This window comes from Arthrobotrys flagrans (genome assembly GCF_004000055.1).
Source record: "Arthrobotrys flagrans strain CBS H-5679 chromosome Unknown unitig_1, whole genome shotgun sequence".
NCBI classification, from domain to species: domain Eukaryota; kingdom Fungi; phylum Ascomycota; class Orbiliomycetes; order Orbiliales; family Orbiliaceae; genus Arthrobotrys; species Arthrobotrys flagrans.
The window spans coordinates 3,206,955-3,225,455 of record NW_027137556.1 but is presented as its reverse complement, the minus strand read 5'-3'; the positions used below and the strand labels follow the sequence as shown (position 1 = coordinate 3,225,455).

General features: G+C 44.1%; 10 protein-coding genes across 10 annotated transcripts; 5 read left to right on the top strand and 5 right to left on the bottom strand.

Moving 5' to 3' along the window:
- Nucleotides 1–29: 29 nt before the first annotated feature.
- On the top strand, nt 30–395 carry DFL_008955 (uncharacterized protein; the record flags this gene model as incomplete). Its single annotated transcript, XM_067638766.1, has 1 exon — nt 30–395. One exon carries the CDS (start codon nt 30–32, stop codon nt 393–395), a length of 366 nt encoding a protein of 121 aa, XP_067486622.1.
- A 157-nt stretch (nt 396–552) lies between these two features.
- DFL_008954 (uncharacterized protein) lies at nt 553–986 on the bottom strand (the record flags this gene model as incomplete). Its single annotated transcript, XM_067638765.1, has 2 exons — nt 553–884; nt 950–986. The coding sequence occupies 2 exons, from the start codon at nt 984–986 to the stop codon at nt 553–555; spliced, it is 369 nt and encodes a 122-aa protein (XP_067486621.1).
- Nucleotides 987–3,255: 2,269 nt separating this feature from the next.
- DFL_008953 (uncharacterized protein) lies at nt 3,256–4,190 on the bottom strand (the record flags this gene model as incomplete). The annotated part of the gene is made up of 2 exons (XM_067638764.1): nt 3,256–3,795; nt 3,885–4,190. 2 exons carry the CDS (start codon nt 4,188–4,190, stop codon nt 3,256–3,258), a joined length of 846 nt encoding a protein of 281 aa, XP_067486620.1.
- An 897-nt stretch (nt 4,191–5,087) lies between these two features.
- DFL_008952 (uncharacterized protein) lies at nt 5,088–5,351 on the top strand (the record flags this gene model as incomplete). The annotated part of the gene is made up of 1 exon (XM_067638763.1): nt 5,088–5,351. The coding sequence occupies one exon, from the start codon at nt 5,088–5,090 to the stop codon at nt 5,349–5,351; it is 264 nt and encodes an 87-aa protein (XP_067486619.1).
- A 1,490-nt stretch (nt 5,352–6,841) lies between these two features.
- Nucleotides 6,842–7,319, top strand: DFL_008951 (uncharacterized protein; the record flags this gene model as incomplete). The annotated part of the gene is made up of 2 exons (XM_067638762.1): nt 6,842–6,998; nt 7,108–7,319. 2 exons carry the CDS (start codon nt 6,842–6,844, stop codon nt 7,317–7,319), a joined length of 369 nt encoding a protein of 122 aa, XP_067486618.1.
- A 1,104-nt stretch (nt 7,320–8,423) lies between these two features.
- On the top strand, nt 8,424–9,127 carry DFL_008950 (uncharacterized protein; the record flags this gene model as incomplete). Its single annotated transcript, XM_067638761.1, has 3 exons — nt 8,424–8,606; nt 8,697–8,714; nt 8,828–9,127. 3 exons carry the CDS (start codon nt 8,424–8,426, stop codon nt 9,125–9,127), a joined length of 501 nt encoding a protein of 166 aa, XP_067486617.1.
- A 291-nt stretch (nt 9,128–9,418) lies between these two features.
- Nucleotides 9,419–12,703, bottom strand: DFL_008949 (uncharacterized protein; the record flags this gene model as incomplete). Its single annotated transcript, XM_067638759.1, has 8 exons — nt 9,419–9,689; nt 9,742–10,028; nt 10,082–10,433; nt 10,503–11,017; nt 11,072–11,495; nt 11,553–11,708; nt 11,763–12,498; nt 12,568–12,703. 8 exons carry the CDS (start codon nt 12,701–12,703, stop codon nt 9,419–9,421), a joined length of 2,877 nt encoding a protein of 958 aa, XP_067486616.1.
- An 862-nt stretch (nt 12,704–13,565) lies between these two features.
- On the bottom strand, nt 13,566–14,749 carry DFL_008948 (uncharacterized protein; the record flags this gene model as incomplete). The annotated part of the gene is made up of 6 exons (XM_067638758.1): nt 13,566–13,612; nt 13,668–13,760; nt 13,818–14,063; nt 14,125–14,235; nt 14,299–14,597; nt 14,658–14,749. The coding sequence occupies 6 exons, from the start codon at nt 14,747–14,749 to the stop codon at nt 13,566–13,568; spliced, it is 888 nt and encodes a 295-aa protein (XP_067486615.1).
- Nucleotides 14,750–15,434: 685 nt separating this feature from the next.
- DFL_008947 (uncharacterized protein) lies at nt 15,435–16,796 on the top strand (the record flags this gene model as incomplete). The annotated part of the gene is made up of 4 exons (XM_067638757.1): nt 15,435–15,528; nt 15,590–15,893; nt 15,955–16,536; nt 16,592–16,796. The coding sequence occupies 4 exons, from the start codon at nt 15,435–15,437 to the stop codon at nt 16,794–16,796; spliced, it is 1,185 nt and encodes a 394-aa protein (XP_067486614.1).
- A 357-nt stretch (nt 16,797–17,153) lies between these two features.
- On the bottom strand, nt 17,154–17,906 carry DFL_008946 (uncharacterized protein; the record flags this gene model as incomplete). The annotated part of the gene is made up of 2 exons (XM_067638756.1): nt 17,154–17,612; nt 17,679–17,906. 2 exons carry the CDS (start codon nt 17,904–17,906, stop codon nt 17,154–17,156), a joined length of 687 nt encoding a protein of 228 aa, XP_067486613.1.
- Between the last annotated feature and the right edge of the window lie 595 nt (nt 17,907–18,501).

Below are 18,501 nucleotides of genomic sequence, written 5' to 3'. Positions count from 1 at the left end.
TACCAGGATTACGTGCGAAGAACATAATCATGGACTCAATCAGCGAACAAATCGAATCCGAAAGAATCTTCGACCAGCTCGGTGAAATCATCATGGCAGATATTCAGGCCATCGAAAGATACGTCTGCCAATCAATGGAGAAATGTCACAACCAGGTGATCAGAAATCTCAGATTTAAATTACGCCATTTGATCTTTGAACGTCCGGGGGGTGCGGGAAAGGCTCGCAAGGATCCGAAGTATAAGCAAGATGTGCTTCGAGCTGTTCTTACAAAAGGTTATCCGGAGGTAGAGAGGATCATTAAAACCATCGGGAGTCTGAGTCCTGAAAGTATTATTGAGATGAGGGACACGATGACGGCATACGCTTTCCCTATCGTCGAATGCCTAGACTAATGGTCTTGCTAACTTCAATCCCTCTTACATTACGGCTATTTGAATACACCTTTGTTCGGACTATGCAACTGCGAGATGCATCAGGTTAGACATTTGTTTAATTATACTATTCGTCGCCTTCCGCTTGTATCAGGAAAGCCCAAGTTATTACCAAGCTCTACAACTTCAAGACTTTCACCTGCTCCGCCAATTGATTAGCCTCAGCAACTATGTCTTTCATCTTAATCTCAAACCCAGACACGATAGCTTTAAGCTTCGCTTTTTCTTCCATTTCGTCTTTTTCTAACTTTTCAGACACTGAAGTCCAATTCTTGATATTCGTCTCAAGTTCGTCACCGATTTCCTGACACCATTTTTGATTTTCCTGACACAGGATGGTTTCAAGTTCTCTCAAGCCTGCAGAAATTACATCTCTGATTTCATCGAATACCGTTGTCGTTTTGATCCCTTTGGAGACGATATCGATCATCAAGTCATATGACCCCCGCCCTACATCAGATTAGTCATAGAATCTCAAAATCTTCACACGCTTTATGCTTGGGGACCTGTCTTACCCTTGGCTCTACTAGCTTCCTTGTAACAGTCCTCCATTGCTTTCTTCATGCGGGATGTGGAGCGAAATTCGCGATTCATTCTCCTAGAAACTGAGTTAACTCGAGCCTCTGCAGGATGCCTTGGACTTGAATTCCCATTCATCCGATTACATGTAGAGCTATAGAGGTGTGCTGGAATATAATATACCTTTGTTTGGTGTTTATTCTCTGAACTTGGTCAACGAGCAACTTCTGATTGGCATGCAACATGGCTTCGATTGAGCGAAGGATGGTGTCCTTGCTAGCTTTAACTTCGTTCGAAGGGCGAGGACAATAGTCGTAAATAATGCCTATCATTTACTCGTCAATTAAGTGTGAAATTTCAATATAGCAAGATACGTTCAGCGAGCCAATCTCTATTAACTCGCGAACGAAACATCATACTTTCCCAGCGCTCTTCAAAAGTGTGGAGCCGTTTCCCAAATTTCATGGTAAAGTCGCCTAGAATTGCTTGAATATTCATAATAGAAGGACCCCAGATTCGAGCTAACCCATCGTCCATGACCCCGAGAAACCTCTCGTTGAGATTTTTGCGAGGTTCGCGATCCCATTCACCGTCTCTCCTGCAAATCGCTTTATATGTCACTTAATTATTATAAGGTGAAAGCCGGCATTTATGATTAGTAGGTTCCTTAGGTTGATATTGCGCATAGTTACCTATTGCTAAGAGTTCGATCGAGAATATACTACTCACTATGTGGACATTCCTATCGGCGCCTCGCGAGTTAGACTAAATAATTCTTCCATAGTAGGAAAATCAGATGCAGCGCTTATAATTACCTTCCTTAATTTTTGAAGAACACCTACGCAGTGGCTACGGCTATTAATCGCAAGCTTCCCTGTGGCATGCACCTTTTAATACAGAAAAAAGCCCCAACATATCACTAACAAGTTTAAAATTACCTGTGTGTTCCACGACTTCCGCAATGATGTTATGAATCTGCTCGGAACAGTGTGCCTGTAGTAGAGAGAGTGCCTGTACACGTGCGCATATTAGTATTTATATAACCTTAAATGTTGTGGCTTCGAGCCTGGGCAACAAATGTTGTACTCTAGAGGATAATAGTAGAGTGTGTACCTTCTGCATGCCTACTGCAGCCTTTTCTAAATCCTTGCATATACCCTCTCTCTTATACTGACTGAGGCCAGCACCTCCTAAGTCTTCTACAAAGAACTTAGTTGCCCCAAATGCTCTCCAAACGTTGTTGATGAAGAACTTAGTGCGGTTTAGTTTTTGCTCCACGGGTATTCGAATACAAAACTCTCTTAACTGTGGAATCTGCGTTTGATCTTCACTGTCCTCTAGATTGTCAAAGTTTCCAGCCGCGGTCTGATCTTGATAATCTTTTGAGGCTACGAGAAAACTATTAACTGTAATATTTCCGCCTATCAACTGACTGTAGTTTTTCTCAAGAAGAATGGGAACTTGTTCGCCTCGTATCTTCAGGCACAATTCTTTTAATCTATAAGAAATAAGTCTTAATTTCGTTGTTCGAAGCAAAGTTACATCTTTAGTATTTCGAGTTGGAAGATTAGATAAATACCTTTTGTTCGCGTCGTCCGCCTCCACTCTATATTTCTGTCGTTGCTCAGGGCTATACATGGGCACCGCAGACGTAGTTAGCAAGTTAAGTAACAAGCCGTCAGACTATCCCATGTTCATAGGCTTTGAGAGATATATAGCTACCTCATTTGCCGAAGGTCTTTTTTTGATGGCATAGACTTAGTTTTTTTTATAAGTTCATCGTATTCAGCCACAAAAGCTTTGTTTTTGGAAAATTCCTGGCGGGCATCACTTGGTCGAAATTGCTATTTTATTAGAAATGTCGAACAAGATAGTTTCGTCAGTATACTTACAACAAAAGTAATCCGGAGAATATAAACCAGTAATTGTAGGGTCGAAACTTACATCACAAAAGGAGCACACTATAGTAAGGCTTTTTCGCCCGTCGAACTGCAGTTGTTTAGTATACCCCATCTCGGCAAGGGCCATAGTTGTCTCATCAGTCAAGGCGCGAGTTAACCGGGATACAATGATTATTTCGTTAGCCTTCGCCATATATGATTGGGCAACAACCGCACGAGCGGTATTATGATCTTTGAGACCAGGTAGATCAACTAGAACCGCACCGCTTTGCAAGGCTTCAGCGTCAAGATATATTCTAATAGTGTGCATAGATTATAATGTTAGCACTGAAATTATTCCATGGGCATATAAGTATAGTTAGGTTTGGCAACTGGAGGAATTCGGGAGTGGAGTTTATCATTTACTTAATAACTTTAATGAGTGGCCAAAGTTGGGGTACCCTCTTTTCTTCATCGTCATTTTCATCCCCACGGTTGGCGATCATTTCATGGATCATGTCAGCGAATGTGTCCTCGTCGTCACTCTCGACGATTTGTTTTCCTTCTGATAGACATTTGCTGCCCTCGTAAAGGTGTTTTATACTGCCTGCAATCCCCACGAGGTTACTATTCTTAAATCCTGGGAATAGAGCCTTCATTTTGTCTTTTGCTACGGCTGCAGCTACGGCCAGCGAGGAATCAGACAGACGACGTCGCTTGAAAATAGAAGAGTTCGTTGCATTACGATTATTTTCCTCGTCACTCGAAGAGAGCATACTATATGCATCTTCTGCATCTACAAGCGGTCCATCTTCGTCGATAATGTCCTGGCGAAGGATTTCAACTTCCTTTTCGAACTCCTCGCGATCAACATATTCGACGATGGCATGGAATTTCGACTTCATGTTAGGCGTTCGACTGCTGAACTCCGTGGCTACGGAAGTACAAGCTCTGATACCAGACTATAGTTCGTAGAATTAGTACCTATGCCCTTTTACGTGGAACAAGACAAAAAAGCTACACTAGATCGCTTTTGTGAAATGGGCCTTACCGTTGGAACAATCTTTTCGTAGTCTAGCAGTGCATTCAACAAAGTTGATTTGCCTGCACCAGACTCTCCGATAAAGGCTATAATTGCTTTTGACTGCAGCTCTACATCTTGATACTTTTGGACATGCTTCTGGACTTTCTGGCCACCTTTGTCTAAGAGACCATTCTCATACATGTACTGCAGTTGTACATTACATGACTTGAGAAAATTTTGGCCCTCTTTATGTAAATATTGGAGGCGGTCTTCGATGGCCTTGGAGCTCATGTTAGGAGCTTCATGCTCAGACTTTAGTGAGACAGGAGACATAGTTGTTGAAGCACTAGCCGGTATACTAAATTTTCGACTCAAGATCTGAAACACGCGTCTCGATGATGATATTTCTTAATCTTGACATGAAATAGATGTAAAATGAGAATAGATATCAAGAATCAAACTTACATTTGTTTTTAAGCTTTACTTGGCAACTTAATTAGCTAGGAATTCTGGACAATTCCCGAACTATCCATGCTACTGTCTTCCAGTACATTTCAGGCGCTGCTCTCCCTCTCCATTATTATTCTTAAGTTATTGCAGAAGAGTCCGTACGTTCCATAAAAGTTTGATATGTCCCACTTATCCTTGGCACAACGTCATACAAATGCATCAAGACTAGTTACTCGTAAAAGTTTCTGTATAGATCGACTAGGAGGCATTCAACAGACTATAAATGAAGGCCGATTGAGTATGTATATGTACGTCCGAAGTGACACTTGGACTACAAATCCGTCAGTTGCAAGTTGATAATGTGATTTCGGACTGGAGAAGCTCGCCAGGAAAGACTCTCACCATGTCCCCGAATCCGAGACTTCCCTCGAGTCATCACAATTATAAAATTATTAAGATTACAATGCCGCTGCTAGAAACCGCTATAAGCTAGTACCGTGAGTTGTGAAGAAGGGAATGACGGTAATTTGTTTGTTTTATTGGGTGCACAAAAGAATCCAATACCCCGTACCGCACAGAAAGTCTACATCCCATACTGTCGTAAAGATAGTCTACTAAGGGTCCTGTCATCACTTTTCCTTCTTCTACAAACGGCCACCAAACTTACCCTCACCCACCCAACAAGCATCACTCTATCAACTATCCCCAATCTCTTTAAGAATCTTTCATTTACCCTGGCTCTATATCAAGGACCCAGTCAAATGCATCACCCACATCGCAATGGTTGGGCCTCTCAGGGCTAAAGGCGAACTCGGACCATTAGGGAGATCCAACGTTGCCTTCAACTCTGGCATCTTGAACAATGGACGCCACAAATATAAGGCCGCATATGAAATTACTTCCATCTCGAAGCTTGCCCCCGAGATGGAATTCATGCATATGGTCGAGAATGGATACTCCAAGCCCACCTCCAATGGCGATGTCTACGCAGATAGGATGACGTCGGAGGAACTCGATGGTGTTGATCTTCAAACGATTTTCTGAACTACCATCGAATGAATCAACTTTTTCCATCTTGCCGTTCCTTTTATAAATCAACATTCTCTTTCTCAATCATATGGTAATTGATGTTCTAATCCATTTATAAACCCTCGATGCAGTGCTAACAGCTAACAAGATAAAAAAAAAGAAAGAAAGAAAGAAAAAACACAACTCCGAAATCGAGAACAAAATCCTGAGCAGAAATCAAAGGACAACCAAATACTTCCTAATGCAAGATCTCTCTATACAGCTAGCGTTGTCTTTTCTTCTTCAGAATTCCTGTCAAAACTTCCCTCCTGCCTATTGCCCCTGAGCTGTATCACCGCCGATAGTTTGAAATCGTCACCCTCTCCTCTCCTATATGCTATCACGGCCAAAGAACCTATCAATTACCTACTGTGTAGCTAGTTGATGTTTTAAATCAATACGATTTCACAAGAATAAAATCCAACAAGTCTCCTCGTCTCTGTTGGCGTTCGCTGGAGCACTCCAGTGCTGATCAGACCTTCTCCCAGTAATCATTGCAAATAAATTTACGCAATAAATACTTCACATTCCCACAGAGGTAAGGATTATGCTTGGTACTCCTCTATCCCTATCCGTAGTCTCATGCGCCTGACTTCGACCATGCATATGTCGAATACTATAGGATGGAAGCTTCATATTGAAACTTATTTCCCGAATTCACCATAAAACAGGGATAGTTACATTCAGGATTCTCAACCCATATCATACTAGAACCGTTTTACGACTAGATTCTGATGACAGACGAACCAGTTTGCTCAGCACAGTATCGGTGTCTTTGTCCACACTTGTTGTATTTTGGAAATATTTCCAGTTCTAGCTAAGCACCAACTCTATTTCAGCCAATCATATCTCGAAGATATCTCCATACATACAAGTGCCTTCCACACAAATGGACGGCGGGGCCCCGGTGTACCATACCACAGTTAGGGAGATACATAATGAGGGCGGCGAGACGAAGAATGATATCCACATTGTCCACCGCACTCTTTCCTCCAGTGAAAGCGCCAGTTTGATATCGCGACTTCCTGCTTTTCGAAACTGAAGCAGCGCTGCATGGAATCCTATTCGCGGCCGACTCGCGTACACCAGTACCCCCAGCCAAACGAGCAGCACAAGCAACTCTAACCCTCAATTAAATTGTTCCCAATAATCCTTTAGTTTTCGAGCCACTGCCTCCCGGCCTCCTCTGCAAAAATGGAACCAGTCACTGAATCAGCCCCGTCTGCTTCCATCATAAGTCTTCCTCAAGAACTCTTCTCCGACATTGTCGGATACCTTAGCTTAAACGACCGAGCCGCCTCCTTCGAGTCTGCAAGCACTTATATCATAATACATACCCACACCTATGGCGCACAATTGACTCGAACATCCATTGTCGGGATATACGTGAGACTACCAATATAACCCTTCCAATAAAGAGAGTATTCAAGTCGGCGGAAATCACCGAGCAAGTGGGAGCTGACGCCATGGGATTCCGTTATATCAGAGATCTAAAATTTGGATCTAATGATTTCCAGGCGTATAGCCCTTGGGTTAAAACCGGGCTGCTGGAGGCTATCTACGACCAAATTGTTACTAAGAAAATGGAACTTCTAAAAGTAAAATTAAATTGGGAGAAATGTGGTAGGTAGCATTAACCCCTGGAGGTTAGGGATTTCGCATAGATCTCACAGTCAGCTTTCCTCTCTTTCTGTTAAATTATATTTACTAACGACGAATTTGAAAACTGTAGAAAAGGGTGGTGACCGCATAATCCACTTCCTGAAAATCCTCAAGAACTATTCAGAATTGAAGTTGCAAAAGCCTTCAATCATAGCAGTTCAAAACGCCTATGCCTCCACGTTTCCATTTGACCTATTCGCTTTGGAATGTCTTACACGCCTAGATATCGGTATCGCAACCGATGAATCGGAACCTCTTACTGTCGCTACAGCGGTCAAATAGATAATGGTTCTAAAGGAATTGTTAACTGGGGCTATCTCCCTCAAAGAGCTCCACCTTCAAGGGAAGAGGTATCTCCGAGACAGTCCATGCCCGATTCACCAACTCCAACCTCAGCTATCTCAACTCCAAGATGCAATTACCAATCTAGAAAAGCTCAACAGCCTAGAACTCTCCTTCATGATATTCCATCCATCATTCTTTATTACCCCTCCACCAAATGTCAAAAATTGTTTATAACACAAAAGGTTTCAGTAGCTTGGTGGCGACAGTTTGCTAAACGTCCACTTACAAAAGTCGAAGAATTAACAATGTATGCCCGCCACATGGAGAGGAAGTATCATGGTGAAGCTTCAACCTGGTGGTCTAACAACGATCCGGAGGCAAATCAAGCTGATCCTGGGAATTTCGTATTCATGTTGGGAGAATTGGCAGTACGGACTCTCAGGAAGTTCAACACGGATTGCGACATGTACTATTGCCCCGAGAATTTCTTAGATTTAATAATTCAGAGGAACACAGGGCTGGTAGAGGAGGAGTAGCGGAAGTACTTGGATATGCAGAGAGACTGGAAAAGTCGTCCAAGAAGTTTCTTACTACACGGAGAGAGTATTAAATGGGATATAGACCCACGGACCGGAAGTAGGAAGGCTTCTGTGTATATATTAATCCTATACATTGAAGAAATGTTGCCAAAAGTACTGATTTTCAGTGATTCCTATCGCCAACGGAATCAAAGTATGGCAGTTTAACTTTCTTCCAATATTTGCATATGGTTATATAACTTAATTAGCTCGTCCCTGCTAGCATTCATAAATAGAGTGTATTTCTTTAGATTTAACGGAGCCTAGCCTAGTTACGTAGGCCTTCTGTTTCAAGGGTTTCGAGGATTATATTAGTTCCCATTGCCAGCCCGAAGCTGTATTAATTGTTGGTAGGCCAAGAGAAGTCAATCTTTAATACAATGGTTCGATTAAGTTTCTTCCATTATCGTTACGACCGTCTATATCACGTGACCCAAGTCTAACAACGACTCGGCTAGTTAGCTCGAAGTTCTCGCGATAGAACCGCGCGAGACATGACATCTCCATCCGCATCCTTAAAAAAATGGCTCCCAGAATTCCTTGGAACCTACTCCGTCTAACTTTCTTCACTAAGAAGGATTGCAGCCTCTGCCAGACAGCAGCCATAAACGCGGTAGGCTGGAGACTCTCGGAAACCGGTAACAAAGCGCAATACAAAACGATCGATATTTTCGAGCCTGGGAACGAAAAATGGCATGACGCTTACGTAAGAATTTTTTAAAAATCGTTCAATCTTAAACTAAATTTATAAAATAAATTAATACATAGTTTATTTACTAATTGGATGTTTGCGTAGGTTTTCGACGTTCCTGTTGTAAGTTTCCCAGAATCGATGCAGTCGAATTGATGAAGGTCTATAGGAACCCTCGTCTCTAGTGCCGAATGATATCATGATCAACTAACCTCGAATGATAAAAATGGAAACAGTTACACATAGAAAACGAAAATGAGCCCTCCAAAATCCTCAAATTAATGCATAGATTCACAGGGGAAGAAATCGGCGCAAAAGTACAAGAGCTCGGGTTCGGATATCCTCCCCTAAAAACGTTTAAGGAAGCGAAGGAGGAAACGAGACCTCGAGAGGGGGAAGATAGAGATTACATAACCATCGACACAGTATCAGACAATTGGCGGGAGTCGAAAACCCCTGCACCTTCACGAAAAGGAGAAGTGAAGGACCACAAGAAGGGACCGAATAAGAACAAAAAAGCCGGCCCCGAGAAATAATATCAACCAGGTCTGGGTACGAGACAAAAATAATATCCGCATTGTGGATATATAAAGTGACTATATCAAAGGCGCAACAGACGAAGGATATTTTGTACATAGAAAACTTCACAAACTCATATTCGCCATTCAGCTATACGCCGAAATTAGGAGTTAACATATTTCTTCCCGAATAAAAATATAGATCGATGTAGGCTTTTATAAAGGATGGCTCTTTTTGTCTCGTACTCGGACCTGGTCTAGGGTCTTCAAATTTAAAAAATATAGCATGGCAAGCCAAGCCTAATGAATTTACATAACCGAACACCCAAACCCGTACATAGCCTTTTCAACGTCCTTCTTGATCTGATACCAATCGCTCCGCCTAGTGACAAATTCATATACTTCTTCCACAGTGAATATTCCTTTGAACCGTGTTCCGTCTGCAATAACTGCCGCCATTTGCTTAGCATGCTGCGGGTCGATAAGATAAATTTGCACCAGCTCGCGCAAGGCGTTGTAGTATTGTGTTAAGCCGGAGTTGCGAAGCTTGACGATGAACTGGGTGTAGTGATTGATGTCACTAGTTACAGAATTAGAATAGCCATTAAAGAAAGTTCGGCAGAAGAGCTAACCTTATTAGAACGATAGCACCATCAATGCTGATCCGTTGGATTTTGAGATGCTTGCAAATCGAAGACCATAATCTCATCCCGACCTCTTGGTTAAACACATCAAGGACATTCTTATCCGTGCTACCAACGAGGAGCTTTGTGTGGGAAGCAACTAGGGCAACTACTTTGCGTGCCGCTTCGCTAGGACCAAGATCTGTCGGGAAATCCTGACCCCCAACGATACCGGGATTGTAATCTGTCGGTTTTTGGGTCTTCGCAAAGACGTAATCGACCTCCTTGATCAAGACCTGGAACACTGTCAGCCCCATTGCCCGAAACTAGAGATGCCGAGGAAACTTACATCAATACCGGTATTTAGCCCGGCTGCAACCCTCTCGTCTAACATTTGCTCAAATCGCTTCTTTTCTTTGATCGCCGGATTCAAGAAATCATTCTTATCCGTAAGCTTATGGGCAACCAATTCTTGCTCATAGAACACATCCAACATCTGTTGGATCAAATCTCCAACGTTGACGAGTTCCATGAACTGCACGAGCGGTTTTACAATCACATGCTCATCTTCTTCAGCTGTAGAAAGCTCACGTGGATTGTATTGCGAAAGATGAGTAACAGCCTTATCAAATCCGGATTTGACATGGCGTTGACCCAAGATATTGATCAAAACAATGAATATTTGTTCGCATTGTTCCTTACTAGTAACCACCGAAAATCGTGTCAGCAAACCCCTTTCAAGCAATAGGACATTCTTGAAAGGTTCTTACGCTTCTTCGCCAATTCGTCCCTTGAACCCCACAAAGCAGCCAGCACGTTCCAGAGCAGCTTTAGCCTTGTGCACAAGGTCGAGAGCGAGCTCGATGCTAAATAATGTTCGGATACCCTCCATACGAGTGTTGAGAATAGCAGCCTTAGCAGCAAGTTCAGTCGTCGGAGCGGTTTGCGGTTGCGGAGTAACTTGGCCATCAGATACTGGTGTCGGGGGCGCTGCGTTTCCATTAACCTGAGTATCCGTCACGTCCGGGGTTATTTCATATGGGTTATCAGTCGGTACATCTGTTATAGATGGAGGAGCCGTGACTACCGGTTTAGGTCGCATGAATGGGTTCATTGGGAGAGGAAGGGGGAATGCAAGGTTAATTGGCTTCATAGGAGGTAATGGAATCGCATTAACAGGCATCAAGATAACCTTCTTGAAAGATGCAAGAAAGTCAATCTTATCAGCCTGTCGATTGATATTGCTGAGATAGAATGATTCAGTGGCCGTGTATTCATCCGTAATCTATTAGGAGAGTTAGCTGTCCTTCTCGCCAGTGACTTCCAGGAACCATCGTACCTTCTTCTCCCAAGACTCAACTTCTTCCTCACACAAGCGCCTGAAATGATCAAGCTCCTCCTGCAAATAAGTATCATAATGAGGTTCGAATATCCTAACAACAATTTTTGTGATCTCTTCCGTAAAATTCTTTTCAGATCCTTTGGCCGGATGGATCGATTTCGAGAACTGGACCACGCTGAAGTAGATATCGGCGACGCATTTAAGGTAGGACTCGATATCTCGATCGTGTGACTCTTCCAGCAGAGGGCTGATGTATTCACCAATAACATCCTCTCCAATACGCTCTAAGAACGGTATCATCACATCAACATCAGGTGGGAATATTCGATCAATTATCGAAGATTGTTCATTAACGGCTTCGCTAAGCTGTGTGAAGAATTGTCTGGCGGGCTCCATAGAGAGATCTGCTGAATGAAGATTTCTGCATCTCTGGTTAGAGCTACTTCCCTAAAGGGCATATGGTTTCGGGGACTCTTACGTGAAACAGTCCATTGGGTTTCCAAGCCGCTCCCGCTCAAACATGAGATAATGTTTAGCCACAAACAAGTCTATAGCTCCCTGCCCCCCATTGAGCAAAATCAGGACATTCGCATATCGCTTCATTCGTCCATCATAATCGGATTCTTCGTAGCCTCTATTTCGAGTTAAAAATCCGTTCCAATCGTAGGCAAGTCTGTATTAAACGTACCCTTCAAATTCCCGTAGAACCGCGTTCTCGAAAATACTCGACATACTGTTCAATCTTGACGACCTCTCACTCCACCCTAGTGAACTATCACTCTCACTGAACACTCCAAGCTGTCTTAACATAACAGCTTGATCTTCAGGATTCCGGTATCGTCTGAAAACCACTGGATCTGCATGGTTTCTCGCACTCACAAGGTCGATATAGTAGGGCCAAAGTGCGGCGTAGACCCTTCCATACTCCTGCCTCGCAAACCCTCTTGCAGAACGAACGTCCGATAAGACAGTCAATGTCGGATCCGAAGTATCGACGCCCACAAGCTTGGGTTTCTCTCTAACTGGCGCTGGAGTATCCGGCTGAGTGTTCAAATTCATCAACTCCACGTCCTGTGCCAATTTTGCCACAGGGCCAGCACTTCCATTGGCTTTTGCTTCATGTTCATTCACATCGAACAAAGTATCCCCCATGCCAATGCTTTTCCTTGGTTCAGCAGAAGCACCAATAGAAGCAGCTCTTCTCCGTCTCTCCTCTTCAGCAAATTTCGCCTGTGCCAGCCTTTTCTTCTTCAAAGCGTCTTCAAATCGTCTTCTTGCTTCCCCTTCATTCCAAACGCCCATGGCGACGAGCTTGTTGACCCACCGGCTGTCATCATAAGCCATCTCCTTGAGTTTCTTCGATGCGCGGGCGCACCGCATGAGCGTCGATACCGATACATAATCGAGGATTGTAGCGATAATTTCTAACAGTTACACAGATTAGCGAACCTGTAATTCTGTACTAAAATCAGAAGACAAGCAGGACTACACACCAACCGGTAGCGTCGGGAGCGGTCTGACAACTAATTTGGTTGAATGCAAGGATACCGGTAGACTCATTCGGTTGTGACCAGGGAACGGCGGCGGCAGCGACGTAGGCCGGTCGCTGAATCTTTGATTGTTGTCCATAGCTGGCGACGAAGTTCCGAGCTGAAACCGAGCTGAATAGAGCTATTATAGTTACGGATACGAGCCCAGCCGTCTACACGTCGGACGTGATATGGCGGGGTAATAGAATAAGGATAAAGATGGAACGATAGTAATACAATGTGTCATAGTTTAAGACTGTGAACTTGAGGCTAGCGAGGCTGGTCCCCCTGGCGAGTAGGGAAATTATATCGCTACGTAAGCGGCGGGTGGTTGTAATATCTCAATATCTGGGGTGGGATTATGAAGTCCCGAAACTGAGGCTGGCTTAGTTGTTTGGGGTAAGCTTGTCCGCCAGTTTGCAGTGCAAATGCGTTGCCAATGAAACCCCAGACCTTGAGGGCTAGTACAAGACTAGCTTGTGCCGAATTGATTTGCGACTTCCGTAGGAAAAGACAGTTTAGTCGCCGGTGGGATGGGATATTTAATTAAAGGGTTTCAATAGGAAGGATTGGTTCTATAATAGCTAATATAGTGTTATACCCACCCGATTCCGACGGCGCATGCATGGCGCTCAAGTCGACGCCCGTCATATGCAAGAATGGGTCTCTCTAGCCCTTCTTTATACACCCTTCACGTCATTTCTCGGATGGGAACACCAAGAGCGGTCTGCCACTGATTCGATCATCGCACCCCGGCCTATAAGATCCCAGGTATTAAGAACGTGGATGGTAAGATATAATATGAGATAGGAAACTCTGTGATTATAGTATACACTCCGAAGCTGCCTCTCTGCTCTAGAATCAAGACCCGCAATGCTAATTCTGCCCAAAGAATCACCAAAAGAAAAAAAAGTACAATGTCGAATATCGTAAAAGGAATAGCATTCGATGGAGGGAAGGAACTATCTGTGCTTCTTCGGGTCTTGGACAACAGCCTCTTTCTCGAAAGCTAGTGAAATAATTAGCCATGTTCCCATAAGAAATTGAACGCCGGGAGAACTTACAGGCATATGATACCTGAATGGAGCTCAAGAGGCTGACTCCCTTGCTAGCGACATAAAAGACGAACAAGCTAAGTAGTATCCCCCACAAAAGTGCTGTAAAGATCATTAGCTGCTAGATTAAACCAATTTAAGGTAAATTTTAACTCAAACCTGGTGTGAGGAACTGATAGTTTGACAACAATCCTCCGACGCTCTCCTCTTCCTTATCACTGTCTTCTGCTTTGACATCTCGGGCCAAGAGACTCTGATGTTCAATAAAACTTTGGTGCTCATGTTCCTGCGGCTCGGGTTTCTTCTCCTGGACGAAGAGCCTGGGATCTCCAAGCGGTGTCGAAACGTAGACGACTGTGTATTTTGCGCTAGGCATCATGGATATTAGGGCGGTAAGGAAGTTATCTGCCACCGATATCAGTTAGCCCTACTTATTCAATATCGTAGTCACCACCGGGAAATATACCATTTTGGCTGTGACCGTTCTTTCGTGCCTCTCCATGTAGTGGTAGAACCGGGAAATCTAGCTTGATAACCTGTGCCGTGGCGTTCTCATCGAAGCTGTTGAACGAACTCGCTATATTCAATACGTTAGCACATCGTCCCACCAAAAGACCTCTCAGTCGACTTCATTGCGTACTACTAGCATCCACAGTCACAGAGTGTGCCTGACACCTGCTCTTGACATAATCCTCAACTATATTCAGATCCACCGTCCCAACAGCATCCATCACTCCCAAAAATCTATTTGTCTCCGAAAACTTTCGAATTTGAGGTGCACTCCCAGGGTCCTTGAAGTCGCTCTCGTGTATCCCCGGCTGTAGAACCAAGATGTATGCGTCGGAAGTGCATTGTGAGACGGTTTTCTTGACGGCTTCGAGAAACTGTTCGCCGGTGCCATAACTCTGAAGCCCGTTCTTCTGAATACTATGCGGCAAGCTATATAATAACAATCAGCGCCTATATTCTAGCAAAAATATAAAACCGGAAGCTTCTTACTTATCCGTAGAATAAAGAAACAATGGTGATGTATTGGCAAAGGCGGAAACCAGCGGTGCCAGTGCCGCGGTCATATAAAACCCCGTCCTCATATTGTCGTCTCAGCAGCAATTCCCCCTTTCTATGATCTATCCTTCCTATTGTATCCCGGTTCTCTTGATGATATATAATGTCGAAAGTCGCGGGAATAGGTAGAGCCGGGCAATCGAGGTTCGTGTTTTGCGATGATGTCGATGCGGCCAGCCACACAACAAGGGAGACGTCGCCGCCAAGCGTGTCCCCTTGTTAACCTAACCCCGGACACAATTCGACACCGAACACCGGAGATTTTATACCCCTTGCGCGAGTGTCCTTAGCTATTTGCTACTTCAATCTTGAGACCTCGTTCTTCTATTAGAGATTAACGACCGTAGCGACCCTATTTACCGACTTTTGGGCCTCCCGGCAGTTTTGTTTGATCTCAAGGCGAAGTTACAGCTTGCGAATCGGCCCACGTAATCACTATTGGCGGAGGCAGGGCCAGGCACACGACCATACAATCTCAAATCACAAGTTGTTTGAAACCAATTCCTAGCATCGAAAATTCGAAAAACTCTGGGCATTAGCTGGCCATTCCATCTCTCACTGGCATACAATTCCGCGGACCGCGGGCGTACCACGGGAATCCAATCTGGCGAATAAATACAAGGATACGGTGTACACAAGGGACCTGTCGGACGACAACTACAACAGTTCCAGACTTGATGGAAGTTCCGAATCCAAGGACCAGGCTAAAAAATGGGAGATGAATTCGCCGAAGTCGAGCTCCAAGATGGGAAGCTTCTACTGTGGTTACCTCTACCATACCGGGTCCTCATCCTCATCATCGCCGGTATATTCGAACTCTCTCAATGTTGCGATACGGACCAGAAATGCTAATATTCTTTCGCCAGGTGTATGGGCGTGGGGACTCAATGTACAATATCTATATAGTCTCCGGATAGACGTGGCCGGCTTGATCAAATATACCCGGGGAGCACCAGATATACCCATGCATAAGTCGGTATACCGAGTAGCATCCATACTCAGTACCATGCTGGTGGTGAATCTTATGATTTTCTGGCGCTATACATCGTTCGATACAGAATCGGTTAGGAAATTAGAGATGCTTCCGGGGTTGCTGTTACTCGGAATTATGATAACCTTCGTTCTACCGTTTAATATTCTGCACAGAGATGGTAGATACCGGCTCCTCAAGTACGACATCGCTGCAATTTCCAATGCCTGGCTTCTCATTCTAACGCAATTTGTAATATAGGAACCTCCGTCGTATCGCATTCGGCTATATTGACCGCGAGCAACGTTTCTCCGACCTCCTACTTGCCGACGTTCTAACATCATACGCCAAAGTTCTCGGAGATCTGTGGATATGCAGCTGCATGTTCTTCACAGGCATCTCCTCAACATCCATCCCGGAACGCCAATGCGGTGGAACCTATATGCTACCAATAATTATCGCTATCCCATCTGCCATCCGACTTCGGCAGTGCCTCATCGAATACAGCAGGAACATCGGCCGCCCTGCATCAGAACGAAAACCGCACATGTACAACGCTATGAAGTACGCGAGTGCATTCCCGGTTATCCTCTTCAGCGCATTGCAGAAAGATGTTGGTAGTCAAGGCCTGACTGGGGAGGTTGCGTTATACAGATTTTGGCTGCTGTCTGTTCTCGTAAACTCCGGTTTTTCGTTTTACTGGGATGTTGCCAGGGATTGGGATTTGTCTCTTTTCTCAGCAGCCCGGTCAAACCCTGAGCATCCTTTTGGACTTCGCCAGGTGATGATATTCCCTGTTCCCGGCGTCTATTACGCCGCTATCTTTCTAGACGGTCTATTGAGGTATGTCAAGGAGCTGCCCTGCAGTTTTGTAGATACCTTATTAACGTAATTTTAGGTTAACATGGTCTCTTAAACTGTCTCCCCATCTTGATCGATACGGCGACCTTGAACTTGGCATCTTCGTCCTCCAGTTCCTAGAAATTTTCCGTCGTTGGCTATGGATCTTTTTCCGTGTCGAGACCGAATGGACAAGAACAGAAACCAGATTGGGTGGGGACATTCTACTCGGAGAGTATCCATATAAAAGTGATTCCGATTAATTTACGATATATCAAGTTCCATCGATCCATGATGGAACGACTGACGACCGGTTGGCCGTTTTGAACAAAGGAGCTAGTTTGATAAACCATCTTGGGAGTTTTCTTGCACATACTTTTTGCCATTTTCAATCATCTAAACTAATAGCCGGAGTTTTTCGAGTTCTCATTAATTTTCTAATCACATTTTCATTTGTATCATAGTGCATTTTCTCTATAATACTTCTTCTGCTCGTCATAAATTTGGGGTATCTCGATGCTTTTTGTCTTCAAATGTACAAACTTCTCTTTCCTGTATCTTACAAACTCGAACCCATCATGTTGTAATTACCTGTTGATTAGACCTTGTAAACCTTCGTTTTACTTTCCCGTTCTCTCACTCTTCTTCCTATTCCTCCTAACTTTATCCCTCATCCTATCCTCCTTCCTCTCGGCTTTAGACAAATATCTAAACTTCTTCTTCTTCTGTTTCGGTTTCTTCTCCTTTTCTTTCTTATCCCTCGGCTTTTCCTTCGGTTTATTCGTATCTGCAGTATCCTTCTCGTCTCCAGCTGGTCCTTCCTCTTCATCCTCTTCCCCTTCCTCTTCCTCATCATCGTCATCCATAGTTGTGACCGTAACCGTAGTAAATTTCTCCTCGTCTACAAACTCCGATTCCTCGTTTATACCGTTCCCTGTCTCCGCGGCGCCTTCACCGTCGTTATCGGACCCTGTCTCTTCTTCCTCTTCTTCTTCACTTCCATCACTTCTATCCAATCCCAAACTCTGGTTCACAGCTTCAACGTGTAGTCTTAACTCCTCCTTCCTCGCTTCTCGTAACTATAATCAATTCGAACCCCATCAGTGCCCTGTTCAATTTAAACCGGATAAGGTCCAAGTGCTTACCTTCCTCCTCTGCTCAATCCTCTCCTCCCTGCCCCTCTTCTCCGCTTCCTCTTGAGCAGCTTTTATACGCGCAACTTTTCTTTTGTGAAAGCCCGTAAGGTATTCTTGTCTTGCGCTGCGATCGAATGTGATTTCTTCGATTCGATTGTCTTTTTCGTTGTTACCGCCGCGTTTTCGTTTTTTAGAGGCTAGGGATGGGGCAGCGGGTTTGGAGTATGGTTTTGGCATCGTGGATGGTAAGTGAAGGGAGGGATTCTATCGAGGGATATAGATATCGTGGTCGGACTTGGAATTGCAGGTGAACTGCGAAGACTTCAAGCGCAAGAAGGGTCTTGTATTGGAATTTCTTGTCGGTTAGATGCCTCGTTTGGGAAATCTACGCCAAGGCTGAATTACCTAAAGTGGTTTAGACCGGTTTTATAATTTACAACACCAAACATAGCATCACAGCTTCTCTCTCAATACCTCAAGATAAGATTCCATCCCCCCGGCTTAAGTATCTGTATCATGACGTCTAGATAAAATGTACGGCCTAGTCAGGATGCCATATGACCATTTTTGAAGCTCAAAAGCCGCGCAAATTTTGAGGTTGGAGATTAAGGTTCTAACGGTCTCGCGCTCTGAGTGTATTGATCCGCCAGCCTCTGAGGTAAGCTAGGTCAAACTTCTACTCCTACTACGAGAAAGCTACTATTCGTGCGTGAGGGTGCTGGCGCTTGTGAGGATTTTCTACACATTATATTGGATCTACAAGAGATTACAGTGCTAATGTTATCAGACATACGATATGCTTCATTCATTCGTTACCCCTAAAAATACAGAG